Consider the following 19,173-nt stretch of genomic DNA (forward strand, 5'->3'; position numbering starts at 1 on the left):
TCCTCCTGAATGCTGCCACTGTTTTATCCATTACATTTATGTCATATTCTAAATCACTGTTGTCATTCCAACAATGTTTGAAGCATCTTTACCAGGAGATATAATCTAAAAACACTACCTTCTTGGGTCTTCCATAAGAAGTAACCCTTCATCCGTTAATATTTTTATCATTAGAATGCAGTAATTTCATTGCATTGTTGGGCTCAACTTCTTATTCAAATTCTCTTGCTATTTTTACCACTTTTGAAAAAACCCTCTGCTGAAGTGTTCAGGTCTTCAAAGTCATCCATGGGGATTTGATCAACTTCTTTCAAACTCCTATTAATGTTGACATTTGACCTTCTTCCATGAGTCACAAATATTCTTAATGGCCTCTAGAATGGCAAATCCTTTTTAAAAAGTTTTCAATTTACTTTTCCAAGATCCATCAAAGAAATCACATTCTTTGGCAGATATAGCCTTAAGAAATATATTTCTTAAACAAGACTTGACAGTTGAAAGTACTTATTGATCTGTGGGCTGCAGAGCAGATATTATGTTAGTAGGCAGGAAAACAATATTAATACCATGTTTCTATCAGAGCTCTTAAATGATCAGGTGCATTGCCATTGAACGATAACATTTTGAATGTTTTTTTTTGTCTTAACAGTGGGTGTAAAATATTCATTAAACCATTTATAAACAGATGTGCTCTCATCAAACTTTGTTGTCCCAATTACAGTGTTCAGGTAAAGTAGATTTAGTATACTAGGTCCTAGCACTTTTGAAATGGTAAATGAGCATTGACTTCAACTTAAAGTTACCAGCTGTCCTATTCCCTAACAGGACAGGTACCTGTCCTTTGAAGCTTTGTAGGCAAACATAGACTTTCATTTCTTGTCACGAAAAGTTCTAGATGGCTTCTTCTTCCAATAGATGGCTGTTTCATCTATATTGAAAATCAGTTGTTTAGTGCAGCCACCTTCATCTATGATCTTAGTTATATTTCCCAGATAACTTGCTCCAGCTTCTACATGAGGTCATTCGGCCTCACTTCACATTTTATGTTACAGAGATGACTTCTTTCCTTAACCTTCTGATCCATCCTCTTCAAGATTTTCTTCTGCAGTTTCCTTTCTTTGTTAAGCCTTCATAGAATTCAGGAGCCTTTCTATGGATTATGTTTTGGATTTAAGAAAGTATAGTGGCTGGTTTTAGCTTCCATATCAGCAAGAAGGCTGTTTCACTTTATCATTTGTGTGTTCACCAGAGCAGCACTTCCAATTTCCTTCAAGAATGTTTCTTTCCATTCTCAAATAGGCTGACTGGTGTGGGAGGCCTAGCTTTTGGTTTATCTCAGATTTTGCCTTCTTCATTAGGCTTAATCATTCTTAATTTTTGATTTAAAGGGAGAGATATGTGACTCTTCCTTTCACTTGAACACTTAGAGGACATTATGGAGTTATTAACTGGGCTAGTTTGGATATTCTATTTTAGGGACTGGAAAGAACTTAGGGGAAGGAGAGAGATAGGGGAATGATGGGAGAATGGAGCAGTCAGAACATCTGCAACATTTATCAGTTAACTTTTCTGTCTTAGATGAGCATGATTTGTGGCACCCAAAACACTTATGAGTTACATCAAAGATCACCAATCACAGATCAATATAACAAATACAATAATGACAAAGTTTGCAATATTGCAAGATTTACCAAAATGTGACACAAAGACATGAAGTGAGTGCATGCTGTTGGAAAACTGGAGCTGACAGACTTGCTCCACACCGGGTTGCCACTAACCTTCAACTTATAAAAAGCACGGTATCTGCAAAGCTCACAAAAGCAAAACACAACAAAAGAGAGGCTTATTCAGAAAATATAGCTGTTGATATTGTTCCAGGCTTTTATAATACAGTCAAACATACAGCTACACTACTTTGTTAATGCATTCCCCCATATTGAGAGGCAATAACAACATCAGAAATGCTATGCCCACTGAACACTGCTAGTTTGTGTCTTTTTCGTAGGTGAAACTACTCAATCCATGAAATCAAGACAACCAATTTTTGTTTGCCGTCTGATCGAAAGATGTGTAATCAAATTAGGTTGGTATGACAATGTATCTGTGAAAGTTGACAAGTTGGTAACTGCAGTGGGAAAGCTATTTTATCTTTTATCTTTAAAGAATTACTGGATTGTTAAAATAAATTTTATTCCTGTAGGCTGCCTCAGACCCACAGAAACCAGGTATCTAAGTTTTCATATCTGTGTCTGAGTTTCTGGTTTCTCAATGGGGAATCACAAAGCTGTACTCATAGACTATTTTAACCTAATAATCACTGTTGACAATACTACATTGATACTAAAAATAATTTAATGGGCCATCAACTAAGACGTGAGTTTTGGCTTTTAACTTAAGGAACTGGCTTCATGCATTGAACAGGTATTTTGTTGGGTGATATTGTGTTAACCCTTAAAAGAAATTAAGCTTATAAAGAAAATCTGTCAAACAGCTTTACTCCTTCCTCCATAAAAGTAGTAGATAATTATTTATATTCATGAGGATAATTGGCAGCCATATCATCTAGATCAGTATATCTGAAACCTATCTCTATGCACCTCTCATATCCAATATGTATGAAATTATCAGAAAACCTAGGCTTTTTATATGTGAAATGAGTAATATAATATCTATATTAAAGGTCTTTTTGAGAATTACATATATTTATGATAGGTATGTCTATAGGGAACATTATATATCCATGTGTGCCTTAGTGTTTCGCAAATATTAGCTAAATATGAATCTGAATTATACATTTTAATGAGGTCAATATTTTTATCTTTTTCTGATCATATTCTCCATTGCATAGAAGCATGTTTTACAATATATGCTGGGCAATCAGAGCTCCTAGCAAGACAAAATTTGAAAGCTTACCTCTTTCTTCTACAAAATGGAAATTCTGTGCATTTCTTAAAATGCAGTAGAGATTAAATGAGTTATTACTATGTTGAGTATTCTTGATATAGAGTATGTACAGTATTCAACAAATTTATCAATATTAGCTTTTATTATTACTCTCTCACTTTCTTTTGTCAAGAGAGCAAATGTAAGTACACTTTTATGTACTTATTTCCTTCCCAATGTAGTGTTTTTATGCACAGTTCCTAGTCAGTATTTAACTGGGAAGATCCATTGTTCTCTCAATGGGACAAATACATCTTTAGAAGTATTGCTACCTGCTGTATTTATAGGATTATACATTGAAAATGAAGACTGAATAAGTTCCATGAAATACCTGGTTAACCCCACCATCTGTAGAAAGTGAAACCTATAATCCAGTAAGTATATAGTGTATTTCTCAAACAATTCCAAAGATAGGTTCTTTTACTTTTAACTACACCAAATGGGTCTGATGTTTTTCAGAGTAAACAAAATAATAGTACAGATGTCCAATTTGTACATGGTAGATGGTTTATGTAAAGCCACAGAAGGTCTCTGCCTCCTTCCCTAATCATCATCTTCCTCATATCCCCCAAATTCACTGGTATTTGGGAAGGACCAGAATAGTCTTCTAACATCCTTTGTTTACTCCTTGCTTTACCCTTGACCTATTTATTTGTTTTCCTCACTAAGTCTTAGAGAATAAGGACTGTGTGTGCACATGTGTGGATGTATGGATGTGTGGATGTGTTTACACGATATATTTGTTATGTAGTAACAGTGTTTGGCACATAGCTAATTCTCAATAAAGAGAAGTTGAATGAATAAATGAAGATACTCTCCAAACTGGATTATTACTGTGACTGAAATATTTTCAAATGAGAATGTATTTAGTCACTTGTTTTCTTGGTTATTCATTTACCCCTGTTTTGATTCATGATAACAGATAGCTCTGGAGCTCCAGATTGCAATTTACCAATGTACAAGCAAGTCTTTATTTTAGACAGTACAGTTTGTAATGGTGGTTGATAATGGATTTATGAAGGTAACGTACTGCAGAGGCTGAAGCTGTAAAGTAGGTGTTCTAGGTTAAGAACCATCATGCTATTCTATTAGCTGTCTGTCCATTACTTACATAAACATATTATTCTCTATGGAAAAGCATGGAAGACTGGAAATATTTAAGACTCTGCACTCATACCCTGCCACTCTTCTAATCTTACTGAACATTAACTTCTCTGTCTGCATAATAAAAATTAAATACCTACTTTCAGAGTTACTGTGAAGTTTTGAGATGTATTTCTAAACTCTTCAGTATAGCATAAGCATTAAAATACTATTATTGTATTATTAAATATTCTTCTTTGAGATATACATTTATATGCTAACTATAATTTTTATCCCACTCCTTTTTTGAACAAGAAGAATGTGGCATAGAAATAGCTCTGAAATTTTGTTATTTTTTGACTAGTTCTACTTATTTCCAGCTATGATTTTTGTTCTGAGGCAAAAACCAAGATAGCTGGGCAAATATCAAGCCAATTTTCCCTGACTATTTCCTTTACATAAAGTCTAACAAGATTCTCAAAAAATCAAGGACAATGAATAAATCTTTGCCATCATAGTCATCTGTGACTGAGTAAAACCAATGTATCTCTCTCTCTCTCTGTCTCTCTCTCTCTATATATATGTTTCTCCTTTTTTCCATGTGAACAATTCTTCCCATTGTTCCTGAGACAATGAAATATTTTGAAACAAATGTGTTCTAAATACTATACAGATAGTAGGATTAACTACTAAGAACTAAGCATCTTTCTGAGATGTGCACAATTTAATTTGTACCTAAATTAAGCAGTCAGACATGGCACATTTTGATAAAGAGCAGCTGTGAATGTGATCTCATGATGTTACTCCTTAAGAGAAAAAGATTTCTTCACATAAGAAACATTTTAGATCAATTATTACTATTGTGAATAATCATGTTTTGACATTGTTCAGTAACTGTACAATTAAAGTTAATACACTAAACTGCACAGCAAATGTAATTTTTCCTCACGGTGTGATATTTGAAGCATCCATCTTCCCTTTGCAGTCTCCTATTCAATCTGTTTCCATAACAACCATTGGAATGTATTTTTAACAATTTTACTTTCTTAACCAAAATCAAAGCTCTTGAAAGGCATCATGCCTTTTGTTTAATTTTCCTCATTTGTTTTGGATAGTTATTCTAATAAAAATTTAAATTTCATTCACCATTGCCTTTGGCAACACTCAGTAAAGACTTTGTAATAGCAGTGGAAAATATAACTGATGCATGATTAAATAAGAATTAAAAGGAGAAAGAAAAATAAAGTTAAAAAGACAACTGGGCAATCTATCTATCCTGATTTAATTTTCAGAATATAAAAATGGCACTACACAAAAGTCAACTAGTTTAATTGTTAAGAAACGATAAGAAATATGAGTGACTCTATTGAATATAAGTCAATATGTCTAATGAGAAATTTGATGTACATGCTCTCCTATTTCTAGCTATCTCTCTCTCTCTTTCTCTCTTTCTTTCTCTCTGGTTTTCAAGACAGCCTGAATTTTGGGGCAACCCTGTGATTTCCTTTGGTCTTGTAATAGACTAAAAGTAAAAAGTATAAATAATTGGGAATACACCGAGGCAGTGGCTTTGGTATATCTTAGCTGGTAAATGTGATTTCTCTGAAAGAATAAATTTATGTTTCATCATCTTATCCATTGAGAAAACCATCTGCAATATTTTGATTCTTATTGGAGGCAGAAACTTATTAGAATGCTAAGTAATTTTTATAACCATGATTTTAGTTTCTAAAACTTTATGTATTTTGATCCTAGCAGCCATCTCAGAATTGTTTGATTTTTAAGATTAGTTCTTCTATACTTTAAGGCAGATGGCATTTATAATAATAAAAAAGGATTTAAAATATGAGATATTGCATTTAATAGAGCTTTTTAAACAGAAAACAATCTCACTTTTGCTCATTTCATGCTCTCTGCTCAAGCTGTTTATCCATTCCACAAATTTTATTAAATTCCTATTATATTCCAAACAGGATAATGAGGTAAACAGAACACATCCTTTTCTCATCATATATCCTCATGTGGAGAGAGAGAAAATAAAAAACATATATTCATACTTACGTAAATATTTTCACAAAAATATGAGTCCAAAGGAAAAAGAAAATCAGGGTTGGCACAGAGAGGCACTGGCAAAGCACAGTTGGGGTGCAACGTATTGGGTCAAAGTTGTCAATGTCAAGTCCTGAATTCAGGAGCTGACCATGGAAAGACGTGGGGAAAGAAGGCGTTGGCTATTTGATCTAGATTCGTTAACAGTATATAAATAACCCTCAGACTCATCTCATTTGTGATAGAGGTTGACTAAACCCATTAAGCTTCCCTATTGAGGTCATAAAGGACAACTATATTCGCCAACATTGTTAAAGATATATTTGTTTTCATCCTTCATTTCTAGCAAGTGCTATCAGAATACAAAGGGATCACTTTCTTGTTAATTTTTGTACTTGTTAACACTTGTGCAGAAGGATGGTAATTTAGATTGAACTGTTTGGTCACAGCACACTTCTCCTTGTGAGTTTTCCTGTCTAGAATGTCCTCTTTATTCTTTCCTGGAGCAGCAAGGATGGCATGCTGGACTATACACAGATAGTGTCTGGCTTAGGATGGTTCCATTTAAAAATGTTCAACATTAAAATGGTGTGAAAGTTAGAACCATTACTAGAAACTACATCTGAAGTTTTGAATTTCTATCTTAAATTTTGATATGCAGTACAATATTTCTTTTTTGTTTTTGTTGTTTTGGCAATACTGGGGATTGAACCCAGAGTCTCACATGTGCTAGACAAGTGCTCTGCCACTGAACTACACCCCCAGCCCCATTACTCTCTTTTAAGAACAATGTGGTCCATGAGCCACAGCTCCCAGTGAGTCATGTGATTACCAAGGTAACCAAAGGATAGTCTACTGTGTATGTGTTGTGTATTAAAAACAATTTTTACTAAATATTTTTCAACTTCTGATGAGTTTATCAGAGACGTAACTTTTTGGCAAGGTTACAAGGAGCACCCATCCAGAGGAGGCTAGAAAATACACTCTGAACCGATGATGTGTTTGAAGTATGAAGTCACTTCTTTCAAACACATACAGGAACACTCTGTTCTTTATTTATAGCCTCAAAGAATCATCATTGATTATGTAGAGCAATTCTCCCTAGAGCCATTGCTGACCATCTACAATGACATTTTTTAATCTTCCTATTTTGACTTCCATAGATTTTTCAACTCTAATCCTCATATAGTCATTCACCCTCTTATTCCTGATTCTTTTGATCTCCTTTGGTCTCATTTTAAATTTAATATTGGAACTCTGATTTGATTCAGTCAATTGCTTAAGGGTATAGTCGATATAAGGTGTTTCTGTTTCTTTTTTAAGCAACAAAAATTGCATTACAATAAATTTAAAAGAGAGGTTTCTTCCTTGCCTGTCAAACAAGATGAGATACCGTCTCCCATTTAGGTTACACTTATGAAGGTATTTACTTCATAAGCATAATCTCCCAAGCCCTCAAGGTTCTTATTCATTTTGAAAGACTTTAAGTTCAATAAGTATTTTCTGAACTTAAAAATCAGACAGTGTGAATTGCCTCATAGATCAAAAGAGTTGTACCTGTTCTTTTCCATCAGGTCAGTTTCTGACAATGACCAGTGAAAATGACTATCAGACTGTTGATAGCTATATGTCAATCAAGGCAGAGCACAGAATAATCCATTACACACACACAAATAACAGATTATAAAGGAAAGATCCCAGATGTCTCTTTTCCACTCTATAATGAATTATTGTCTCATGCATATTCTTTGTTTATAACCCAATATTTACAATTCAAATCATGACTGTATTCTCCCCTACCCTTTCCCTGACCTGAGAGAGACACGATAAAATGGCCTTTCAGCTGTAGGCTGATGGGACATTTGAAACCCTAGATTCACCATTATTACTTAAATCAACTTGAGCAGCTTTTTAAATTTCTCTACTTCAGTTCCTCTATAAACTAGGGATAGTGATCATAACTAGCTCATCAGTTTTATGAATATTAAAAATGAGAATATCTGTAAAATGCTTAGAAAACTCCTAGAACACAATAATCAGTGGTCATCATTATTATAATTCTTTAAATATGGTATAATTTGTATTATACAGCTTTAAGTACTCTAGATCACAGCAGAATGATCATAATAAAAGTATGGTTACACAAAACAGAAATGCAGATCAAAAAGGCTAATTCTCCAGGAAAGGATGCATTTGTGAGAGATGCTGACTAAACCCATTAAGCTCCCCTATGGAGGTCATAAAGGACAACTACATTCACCAACATTCTTAAAGATATAGTTTTCATCCTTGATTTCTAGCAGGTAGTATTAGGATGCAAATGATGAATGTCACTTCCACACCTACCTATATATCTTTGACCAATCACACACAATTTTTCCCTTTTCTGATTAACTCCTTCCTGAAGTCAAATTACCTGATTCAGACTGAGTCAGGAAGAGAAGCAATCCTGAATAACAAAAAGCCTTTGAAATTTATGAGTTTACTTGTTAAAGATCCAATCTTTTACTTTCCATACTAATTCCTAAACGGTTATCTCCCAGCCTTAAACCCATTCTTCTATATTTTACTTTAAGATGCCAGAGTTAGAAGATTTCAAACCAGGTTTCTTCTTTGTAATTAACCTGCTGATTAGTTTCTGCCACTCTTAGTGTCACAAGCATCTGAAAGTTTGGAGGACAGAAAAAAACTTGCTGTCTCATGTTTATCCTGTTTCCTTCTGTGTCATCCGAGCAAAGTTTACTAGCAGGTGATCAACGAAGGGAGGGTCCAGTTTCACAACTTTTCCCACACTCCCTGAACAATTATTATTAAACCATCCCTCTCTCCCACCTAAATAGATGTGAAGTTCATACACTTGGGTATCCTAGACTGGACTAGTCCTAGGATGGACTCCAGAGAAGCCCCTCCCCTGAGAGGTCTAGGACACAGTTCTGAAGACTGGAGGTTCTAAGAACTCCAATTTCTCCCTTCCTATTCTCCCATTTAAGTGATAGTTATTCCTTACAATTATTCAACTTGTACACCTGAACTTTTCAATCTTCCAATATCAGATTGAGTAACTTTTTATTTTGTAACTCTGTTAAAATTGCTGATATGGTTTTTGTCTTGCTGACTATATCTCGACATTTATACAATCCAAAGACTGAAACTTGTAGCAAAATAACAACCACTTAAAATATATATCACTTTCTTAATGATTGAGCAAGAGTATCAAGGAAACTGAATTCAATAGTAAAAGACATCTATTTGCTTGATATTTTGACAAAATTCTTGGCAAAACTATTACTTAAATTAAGAGGGAGGTGTTAGGTATTTCAGGGCCCCCACAGAGCAAGGCCCCTCCTCTCCTTTCCCTTTGCCCCACTCCGGCCACAAGGAACAGGGAACTTGCGCATAGCTAAGGCCTGACCTCCCTTTGTTAGTGACTTTCTGCCTAGTTAAGGTCTTTCTGCCCCACCGGTTTCTGAGTCAGATATTCCAGTGAGACAGGGGCTTCCCGAAAGCAGTTACTCCGTCCCCCCAACCGAAACCTATTGTTACCCCAACCCCAATTACCCACCCCCCACCAGTGGACTAGTGCTTTCCCTCCTGCAAAATCCCATATAAACCCCCAGTTCAGCCCATACTGTGGATGATTTCCCTCCTGTGAATCAGTCCCGGCCCGCTGCAGACTGCCGCCCCAATGAAGCTTGCTTGAACGTTCGTCTGTGACCCCCTTCTTCGGCGACTTTTCAGGAGGTCGTGGGTCTGACAAGCTGGTAATATTCAAAATCCATTGGAAAACAATTATCTTATAATGTATATCTTATAATGTCTACTATTGCTGGCTACATTTTATAAGTGTTGCAAGAGAAACATAGGCTCAGGACCTAACTGGCTATTATGAGCATAGCTATGAAAGACAATAGAAAGAATTCAGAAGATTCTATGGTATATAAGATTAAAATGGTCACCTTCTCCTAAACCTCATAGAGTGGGAGATACATTAATGAAGGCCCTGAGCAACAAAAGTTCAATACAAATTTTATTAAATACAGTGACACAGGCAAATAGAGGATGATCCAGACACATCACCCAGTGAAATATCTCAAGGGAATAAAGGATCTTTAGATAAGGGTAAGGTAGAGGATCAGTTCTTCTACCTATGCTTCAAGAGAGTATCAGCTTGAGAGAAACATGGGAAAAGAGAACATGAAGGGCATCCAAGAAGGAGTTCTTTGAGCTACATGGACTATCAGGAGCCAAATAGTTTAGAACCTTAATAATATTTCAGAGAACTATAATACTAGAATGCCATAATTGCAGAAATATTAGCCTTAAAATATATGTCTTAAAATAATTCTTGGTCCTACAATCATCCTCAAATTGAGGAAAAATGTTCTTCTCCTATATGTTGAGCATAGGTTGGAGCAAGTCCCAAATTGCAGGTAATTTGCCCATTGTCACCATTGTTGATATTATTTGATGAGGACAATGCTTAACCAAAGATCATGGGCTTTGACTGAATCCTAAGACAAAGAGAATTTTGAGTTGTCAGTCTAGAGGGTAACATTCCATTTTTATGAGGGAATGGAACATAACATTTATATTTGGAAACCAGAAAGGTGGACTATGGCAGAGATAGCTAGAAGCTCACTAATTCCATCTCCTTTTCCCATCCACATAAGAAGAGAACATTTACAAGCTTTTCTTAAAGTTTAACTGGGCCATGAAAATAGGCTTTGGCCAGTGGTAGAGTGTCTTTGTGGCCAAGTTTGCTCCATAACGACCCACAAGGACCACAGCCCAGTCTCCCCCTTTTCCTTGGTTCACTAAGAGGCCGTACTATCATTAAGAAGACAGCACCAAAAAATGGAAGGAATCCTCTTTGTTAAGACATTTGTTTTCAGCTTAAACATCTAAGGAGAGATGTTCGATATACATCAGACTATGACAAGGGGAAGAAATATTTTATTTTTCTAAGTTAAGAAATAGATTTGATGGTTAGGTGTTACAGTGGCTAGATGTTATCCCCTTAGTGCAGTATTAAATTTACCTACTGGGTTTAATTAAATTGGTTCACTCGATATCTTTTTCTTTCTCCTAAAATTATTTGAATGGGAAAAAAATCATAAGAAAAGTAATAGAAAAGCCTTGCTGTGAGAAGCCTAATTCCTGTAATCCTTTCATTATTTATGAGATATCAGTAGGTCAATTAACTTCTCTAGGCTACAGTAACATACATCTGTGAGATGAAACTAATACTACTATACCAGTTACAGGAAGAAAGCTAGGCCAAACATTTGTTCAAAATTTGCTATGATTTTTAATCTATGATTTTGTGGAGTAAGCATTAAGCATTAAAAGTCACTTTAATGAAAATATAAAAGATTTTTCTATTATCTGATACTTGTCAAAATCTAGCTATAAATGCTGTATAACATATTTAATTGTTTTAAAGCATGGTAAACAGTTTTACTGAAAATGATAACTAACTTACAGAAGTTCATGTTTGAGTAAGATGAGGCAGTGTAGGTGATAATTTCAAAGAATCTATTTTCCAAACTCTGAATCCAGTAGTGTTGTACACATCTCTCCATACCTTTATCCTTCAACCAACAACCTGAGATGAAATTTAAGGGAGTGTCTAACTACTAGGTCTGGCTAATCAACTGAGAATCTGTTCCTTCTCATGGTTCCTTACTCAGGATCATGTTCTCTATGTTAATGCTGTAATCTGAATGTTCTGTGTTCTCTGAAAATTCATATGCTGAAATATTACCCCACATGGTGACCATGACAGAGAAGTTGTGGCTGTTAGGAGCCACTCAGAGCATGAGGATGAGACCTTTATAAATGGGATTGGGGTCCTTATAGACGAGGTCTGAGGGAGTTTGTTTGCTCCTTCCACTACTGAGGACACAGGGAGAAGGCATCATTTATAACTTAGAAAAGCAAGTCCTCACTCATTCCAAATCTGCCATCAACTTCATCTTCCCAGCCCCCAGAATGATGAGAAATACATTTCTTTTGTTCATAAGCCATCAAATGAAGAAGTTTTATTATAGCAGCCCAAATCAAATAAGATGGTAAAATAGTAAAAATTGTCAAATCAAACTAAAACATAAAAAAATCTAAAAAATTTTGGTCATATTTAATTATATGTACATAAAAATTGGGCTAATAAAAGCATTCAAATTCTTAAAAAATGTTAAAATAATAATTAAAATTCTTACATTTAATGTCAATTTAAAACTTAGAAACCAAATGGAATTTTCTTTCTTTAAATTAAAATCAAGGCTATTGTAGCCAAAATCTAAATAAAGAACATGTAAAACACCTTTTGCTAATGAATTATCTCTTTCTAATCACTGGAAAATAGTGGCTAATTGAAGTTAAACATTTAAACTCAAAGCTGAAAACAAAATAAGAAAGACTATATAACTGATTTAGCCTTCAAATAATTTTACAATCATTTCAGTCAAACGTTGTGCAAATAATAATTTTTAATCCTTTTGTTTCGATAGTTTTAGAATAAGTATAAGAAAATAAATTATGATTCTGATTCTCTAATTATGTGAACTCTGAAATTATTTTTCCTCTTCAAATCCATTACATAGTATAGAATCCAAGAATGTTGACTATTTCTTTCAACTCACTAATATAATTAAAGGACAATTGCAATGTAACAGAAACAGTATAATTTGAATTGAGATATTAAAGTGTTTTACTAATGTTTATTAATTAAATTGAATTTATATGAACAATATACTACAAATGCAAATACCGTACTATTGAAACCAAGAAGAACATTTACTTAGAATGTCATTTTCTCCCCATCTTCTTAGCATTCCAATTACATACAAGCTCTTTTGAGGTAAAATAACTTTCCACTCACCAATGTGGAGGTTTGTGAGGCATCAGCCAAATCCCCTGGGATCTCAGGTGTTCTTGTGTTGTTTGGGATTCTGTGAGGGTTCCGGGCTATCGCTTCACACCAGCCCAGCATTTTCTCCTTCCTCTTTTCCCTTTTCAATTTCTGAAATTCTGAAAATAATTTACATTCCCTGAAACAGATTGTCTATTTTAGCTGTGTTTTGGAAAATAGATATAATGAAATTAAATCAATAATTTCATGAAATACCAATACAAACATTTTGTTTTAACTAGGGATCCATGAGTAGGAAAATTAGAATATACTATTAATAATATCCTGCAGTAAGATGAGGCAAGACACTGGAAGCAGTACACATCTTTTCAATGGACCTAATATCTTTTATTGTCCTCTGTGACACTTCTAGATAGACAATAGGAGTCCTTTGCTTCAGGTGCTAGAGTTATTTTCAGGGATCTGTTTGCAATAACAAGTTCTTACCTTGGAATTTAAGAATAGGCCCAGTTCATGATAATATCTACATACACAAAGCTGTAGATCTTATCACATACAGGGATATATTATCACAACTGGGGGATGTTGGGACAAAGCATTGTTTGGTGATTTTGTTGTAGGGACAAACAGAGCTAGATGCTTCAGATCAATCACTTGAAGGTCTCCTCACACACTCAAGAGAAGCTACTGGTATTGTAGCATGGCACTTAGTTTCATAATAAATCAGACTTTTTTTATAAATCAGAAGAGAGTACTCAAAATAAAAATGAAAAGTATAGTGTAGTAAATACATAAATCAGTAAAACAGTCATTTATGATTAATTATTATGGACTATAAATAAATATATGTGCCATACTTTTCAATAACAGCACAGTACATGTGTATACACTAACATCATCGTAAACACATTAGTGAATGCATTTTACTATAAAGGGAAGATGTCTGCGATGTTACTGGCAATAGGAATTTTTCAGGTCCATTATAATCTGACAGAACCATGCTATATGTGCAATGCATCCTTCACCAAATATCATCATGCAGTGTATAGCTGCATGTCAGTGACAAATAAAATTTGGCACAGATTTTCAGTTGAGCGTCTTACAGAAGCAGAAAAAAATTGAACATAGGCCAGTGATAGAGTAGTTGTTTTAGTAGTGCCATGATTATCTCTCTCAGAAAGTTTCTGCCAAGTGAAGAAGTAACAATTTTAGTGCAAGTAAATTTAGAATTTTACATTCCATCACAACTATAATCTATCCAAAAATAATAATTTAAAAATCCTTATTACTCCATGTGTAGAAAAACTCAACAATTCCTTCTGTCATTCGAGAAATTTCCATTTGGGGGAAATATTTCTGTCTGGAAAAATAGTATCAACAAGGACTTTTAAAATAATAGAGAAACATTGTTTCCTTGTAAAGTTTTATAGCCTACTTTTCCACTCCACCAGTCTCAGTAATTAGAAATACTTTATTGCAGGTCTTTAGTTAAATGCATTACACTGTCAATTTAATATCAAAAATAATGTGGAGTAATTATTTTTCACAGCATCCAAAGCAATTAGCAATCTGGTGGTTTATAACATTTCAGGGGCTCCAAATAGCACATTTCAGAGCACTAAGAAAATAAATAAAGAAAGGTTGCATTGTGGATTGATGAGTTATTACTCTAAATGACAAAATACTCAAGTTAAATGGATTTGAACAACGTAAATAGAGAAATGATAAAAAAGTTTCATAAAAATTAAATTTAAGATACTGAATGAAATGGATTTCTTAATAAGAGTGGCAATCTTATATGAGTAACCCATTCATTTTGAGTACAAATAAATGGTGAGGGTACCTTAGAAACAATTGTTTGAATGGTCAACAAATTATTAATGCTTGTCCTTTCAAACATATTGCTTGGTATTTTATAAAAGAAATCTTATCTATTTAATATGAAATCTGCATAGCCAACTAATTTGAACTCCACAGAAAATAAATAATTTTAAACTTACAGCATACACTATCTTATTATGCATCAGCTTTTAATTGCATTTCTTGAAGTGAGCTAGGAGCAAATGAAAATGAGTATTTTTATTCAAAGACAAGGAGTGAAATGATACACAATGACCAAAACAGTTTAATTAAATATAAACAAATATTTCACTTCTATGTCATTTGTCATTCATTTTTTAAAAAAAATTAGCTCCATAATTTAATATCAACCTAGTGCTTACAACAAAATGTTGAATTTATGATTGAATAAAAACATAATAAAGTAACCAACAAAAATTATGATAATAGAGCTTAATCTGGGATGTGTTTGTAAAAGCCGTCAAATTTTATTTCCCATTCAAAGACTGAGAAGTAGCTAGATTTCATTTCTAAGTGTGCTTTTGATGTATGGTGGCGGTTGTAGTTGTGTCATGACTGTTGTATTTGTGCTCAGCAATATCTTGTTTTCTGTTATTATAAAACACTCAGATGTTGAATTGCATTTCAGAGCACTTTTTGCATGATTGATGCTGAAGTAGAGAATCCAGAAATAGAACTGGGGGGTTAAAAATGTTGATTGCTGAGCCTCTGCAGACCAGCCTTCTCCCTACACAGGTCTGGAGCATTCCTCATATTCTGCCAGAATATACTGCCAGCCAGAAGGGTAGGCAAATTATAAGCATTTGTAATTAACCCTGAAGCACTTTAAACTGTAAGTATCTTTAGTAATATATCAGAATAGGAAAGTGGTCATTAAGCATTCATGTTAATTGCCATCTAACCATTGAACCAAGTTAATAGCAGCTGCAGCAATGAAAAACTTATGTAATGATCACAGGAAATTGAGATTTAACTAACCTTAATTTTTAATATGCTACTTCAAGCTGATATTTAATTTAATAAATAGGAGCACAGTGAATTCTCCATGGACTAAACTGACAACAAATTAAAATTTGGAAAAAAGTGTGAGGCAACTGGGTGTATCTTATGGAGAATAATTTACTTTTAATTCAGGAAACATTTACTGAATACTGCTTTTGTGCCAGATATTGTGCTTGGAATCATGACTATAGAAATGGAACAATCCCAGATCGGGAAGGGAAAAAGACAAGTACATTAACTTCTACATTTAATAGGATAACAGCTATGATAATGGTACACTGAGCACTATGAAAACTTTGAGAAAAAACATTTAACTTAACAATGGCCACAAGAGAAAGCCGATTTTGGAAGACTCTCTAAAGAAATAAAATTATAATTAATTGACATGAAAATTAAAATTGTCACTCTTCCAAAGGCTTCTGCCAGGACAAGCTGTGTTGCACAACTGCAGGAGGCATCATTCACATCACAAGCCATGCAAATAGCACTTTGCCTCAGAGATGCTCCTCACATAAAGACCAAGTGCATGGTGCAACGGGAACTGTTCAACTTGGCAGTTCAGCCTGGCTGATTTCTCCAAGTACTGCTCATACACTCATCGCAGTTTATTCTAAAAGCTAATATAAATTAACCTCAAACTAAGAAATTTTTCTCTCAAAGAAAAATGCAGTTGCCTGCTTCTGTTTACATCTCTAATTCTTCAACTTTGCCTATTCTAGATGACATCAAGTATAGTGTAGTTATGGCCCAGGTAAATGTTTCCTCTTTTAACCATGTATATGTAATGATTTCACCTTCAAATTTGAGAGTTTACAATGACCTCTGAGAATTGGAGGGATTTTTCAATTGGGAAATTTCTGAGGTTTGATTGTGTATTTGTTTAGCTAATGTGTTAAGAACTATGTTCCTCACCCCTAGAATAATAATGAAGGTTTCAGTAATGAAAGAAACAACTTACAAATAGAAGAATGGAGCAATTAGTCACATAAATTATATCTCTGAGATGTAAAGTTCGTTCCCTAAAAACATCCTTGTGTGTTGTGTGTGTGTGTGTGTATGTGTGTGTGTGTGCATGTGCGTGTACACATGCATGTTCTTCTGTACTTGATCTACAGATTCAGGGCATTTCTGAGCAGCTATTCTGTAAACATTGTGTTGTGGCTTGTATCTAGATGTCCCCCAAAGCCTTGTGGGCTCATAGGTGGGGCTTTTCAAGGGTGACTGGATCTAGAGTGTGTGAATGTAGATTAAGGGCATGATGATTGGATTAGTCCACTGATTGGTTTAGCAAAGTCCCACCCTGGGTGTGGTTGGCACCAAAGGATAGGATTGCAGCTTGAATGGGATATAAAAGGACAGAAAAGAAGGTAGGCTTTCTGTTTGCTGCTTCCTACTTTCTGCCTGCCACATTATGAACTGTTTCTCCTCTGTGATGCCCCTCTCCCAGGACACCCTGACTTGAAGCCAACTGACTATGGACTGAAACTTCTACAAACTGTCAACTGAAATAAACCTTTGCTTCTTTAATTTTGGATGTTGAGTATTATGTCCCAGCAATGAGAACAGTAACTAAGACACATTGAAAAACATTCTCAAAGTTTATGTGGGAAACCAAAATACTAAAGTAGTCAACACAACATTGAAGAAGAACCAGGTTGTAGGGCACACAGTATCTAATTTCAAAACTTACTATAAAGTTATAGGAATCAAGAAAATATAGTACTAGGAAAAGAATAAATACATTATACAATGAAAAATAATAGAAGATCCATAGTAGGTTCATAAAATAGTCAATTCATCTTTGACAAAGGAACAGAGTATAGTGTCTTCATGTAGAAGAAGAAGGAGGAGGAAGAGGAGAAAATGAAGAAGAGGAAGAGGAGTAAGAAGTAGTCAGACACAGACTTTACACTTTTCATAAAATTTAATTCAAAGTGTATCATAGACCTATATGTAATTGCAAAACAATAAAACTTCTAGAAGAAAACATGAGAAAAAATGGGATTAGCAATGAGGCATTGGATATAGCACTAAAATGATGATCTGTGAAAGAAAAAAATCGGTAAGCTGGAATTTTGTTAAAACTGCAAGTTTCTGCTCTGCGAAGGACTCTTAAGAGAATGAAAAGACAAGGCACAACCTGGGAGAAAATATTTTCAAAATGCAGATGAGATAAAGACTAGTATCTAAAACACACAAAAATTCTTAATACTCAACAGCAAGAGAACAAATAGGCCAATGAATAGTGGACAAATGATCTCAACTGCCATCTCAACAAGAAAGATATAAATATGACATGAGCATATGAAAAGATACTCAACATCGTACGTCTTCAGATGACTGCAAATTAAAACAACACGATATAACCACACACCTACTAGAACAGGTAATGTCAAACAAACTGATGTTACCCAATTCTGGCAAAGATGTAAAGTAACAGAACCCTTGTCCATTGCTTTTGAAAATACACAATAGTACAGCCCCTTTGGAAGGCAGTTTGGGAGTTTCTTACAAAGATAAATGTAGTCTTAGTGTATAATCCAGTAACTATTCTCATAGTTATTTATCCAACTAATTTTTAAATTTATGTCTCACAAAAACCCTACACATACATACTTATAGCAGCTTTATTCATAATCACCAAAAAACTGGAAGCCCCAAAGATGTCCTTCAGTAGATGAGTGGTTAAAAAATTGTGTTACATCTATATAACTACATATTATTGATGAATAAGTAGAAATGAGTTATCAAACTACAAAAGCATGAATGAACATTTAATGTATATAATTGTGTTCAAGAAGCCAGATGGAAAGCAGCTACTTTCTGTTTGACTCCAATTATATGATATTCTTGAAAAAGCAGTGCTGAAGCAACAATAAACGATTGGTAATAAGATAGTGAAACTATTCTGTATGATACTGGAAGATACATTACACTCTGTATTTGTAAAAATCTATAGAACTTCACAGGTCAAAGATTTAACATTCACATATCCAGATTAAAGTATCATTTAAGAGGTTGAGAATTCCAGGATAAAATGCAGACTGTGAAAAATACAATCTGAATATATTACAAATGTGTAGAACAACCTTACTAAAGAGAGTGAGGGAAAATGTGCTGATTTAAGTACATTTATAACTGAGTGGAATCTGTAAGGTTAGAACAAAAGATATTATATGTAAGCACTGTGCTCAAATTCATAAAATTGTTCCCCATGGAGTTATGGGTTAACAACTCTGACGCTTCTATAAATGTACACTGGAAATGAACAATTAGAGTAAATGATAGTGAGAGCCAAGTTTTTCAAAGTTAGAGAAAGGGGGGTTACGATCAGCAAGCAGAGAAGGCATATGCCATGTAGTAAG

The 19,173-nt window shown here is 34.3% G+C and overlaps 1 protein-coding gene across 21 annotated transcripts in view; it reads right to left on the minus strand.

Moving 5' to 3' along the window:
• Positions 1–19,173, minus strand: part of Marchf1 (membrane associated ring-CH-type finger 1) — a 1,027,787-nt gene that overhangs the window by 301,528 nt on the left and 707,086 nt on the right. For 13 of the 21 annotated variants that reach the window (XM_087216905.1, XM_087216904.1, XM_087216903.1 and 10 more), the window contains one exon: positions 12,956–13,104. The exons of the other annotated variants lie outside the window; for them this stretch is intronic. In XM_087216905.1, coding sequence (XP_087073031.1) covers positions 12,956–13,066 — 111 coding nt within the window. In that variant the 5' untranslated portion in view covers positions 13,067–13,104. The remainder of the gene's footprint in view (positions 1–12,955; positions 13,105–19,173) is intronic. 21 annotated transcript variants of the gene reach the window in all.

Source organism: Heterocephalus glaber, unplaced genomic scaffold (assembly GCF_053883595.1).
Source record: "Heterocephalus glaber isolate CG9 unplaced genomic scaffold, H.glaber_assembly_v1.0 deba00001460, whole genome shotgun sequence".
Lineage (NCBI taxonomy): Eukaryota > Metazoa > Chordata > Mammalia > Rodentia > Bathyergidae > Heterocephalus > Heterocephalus glaber.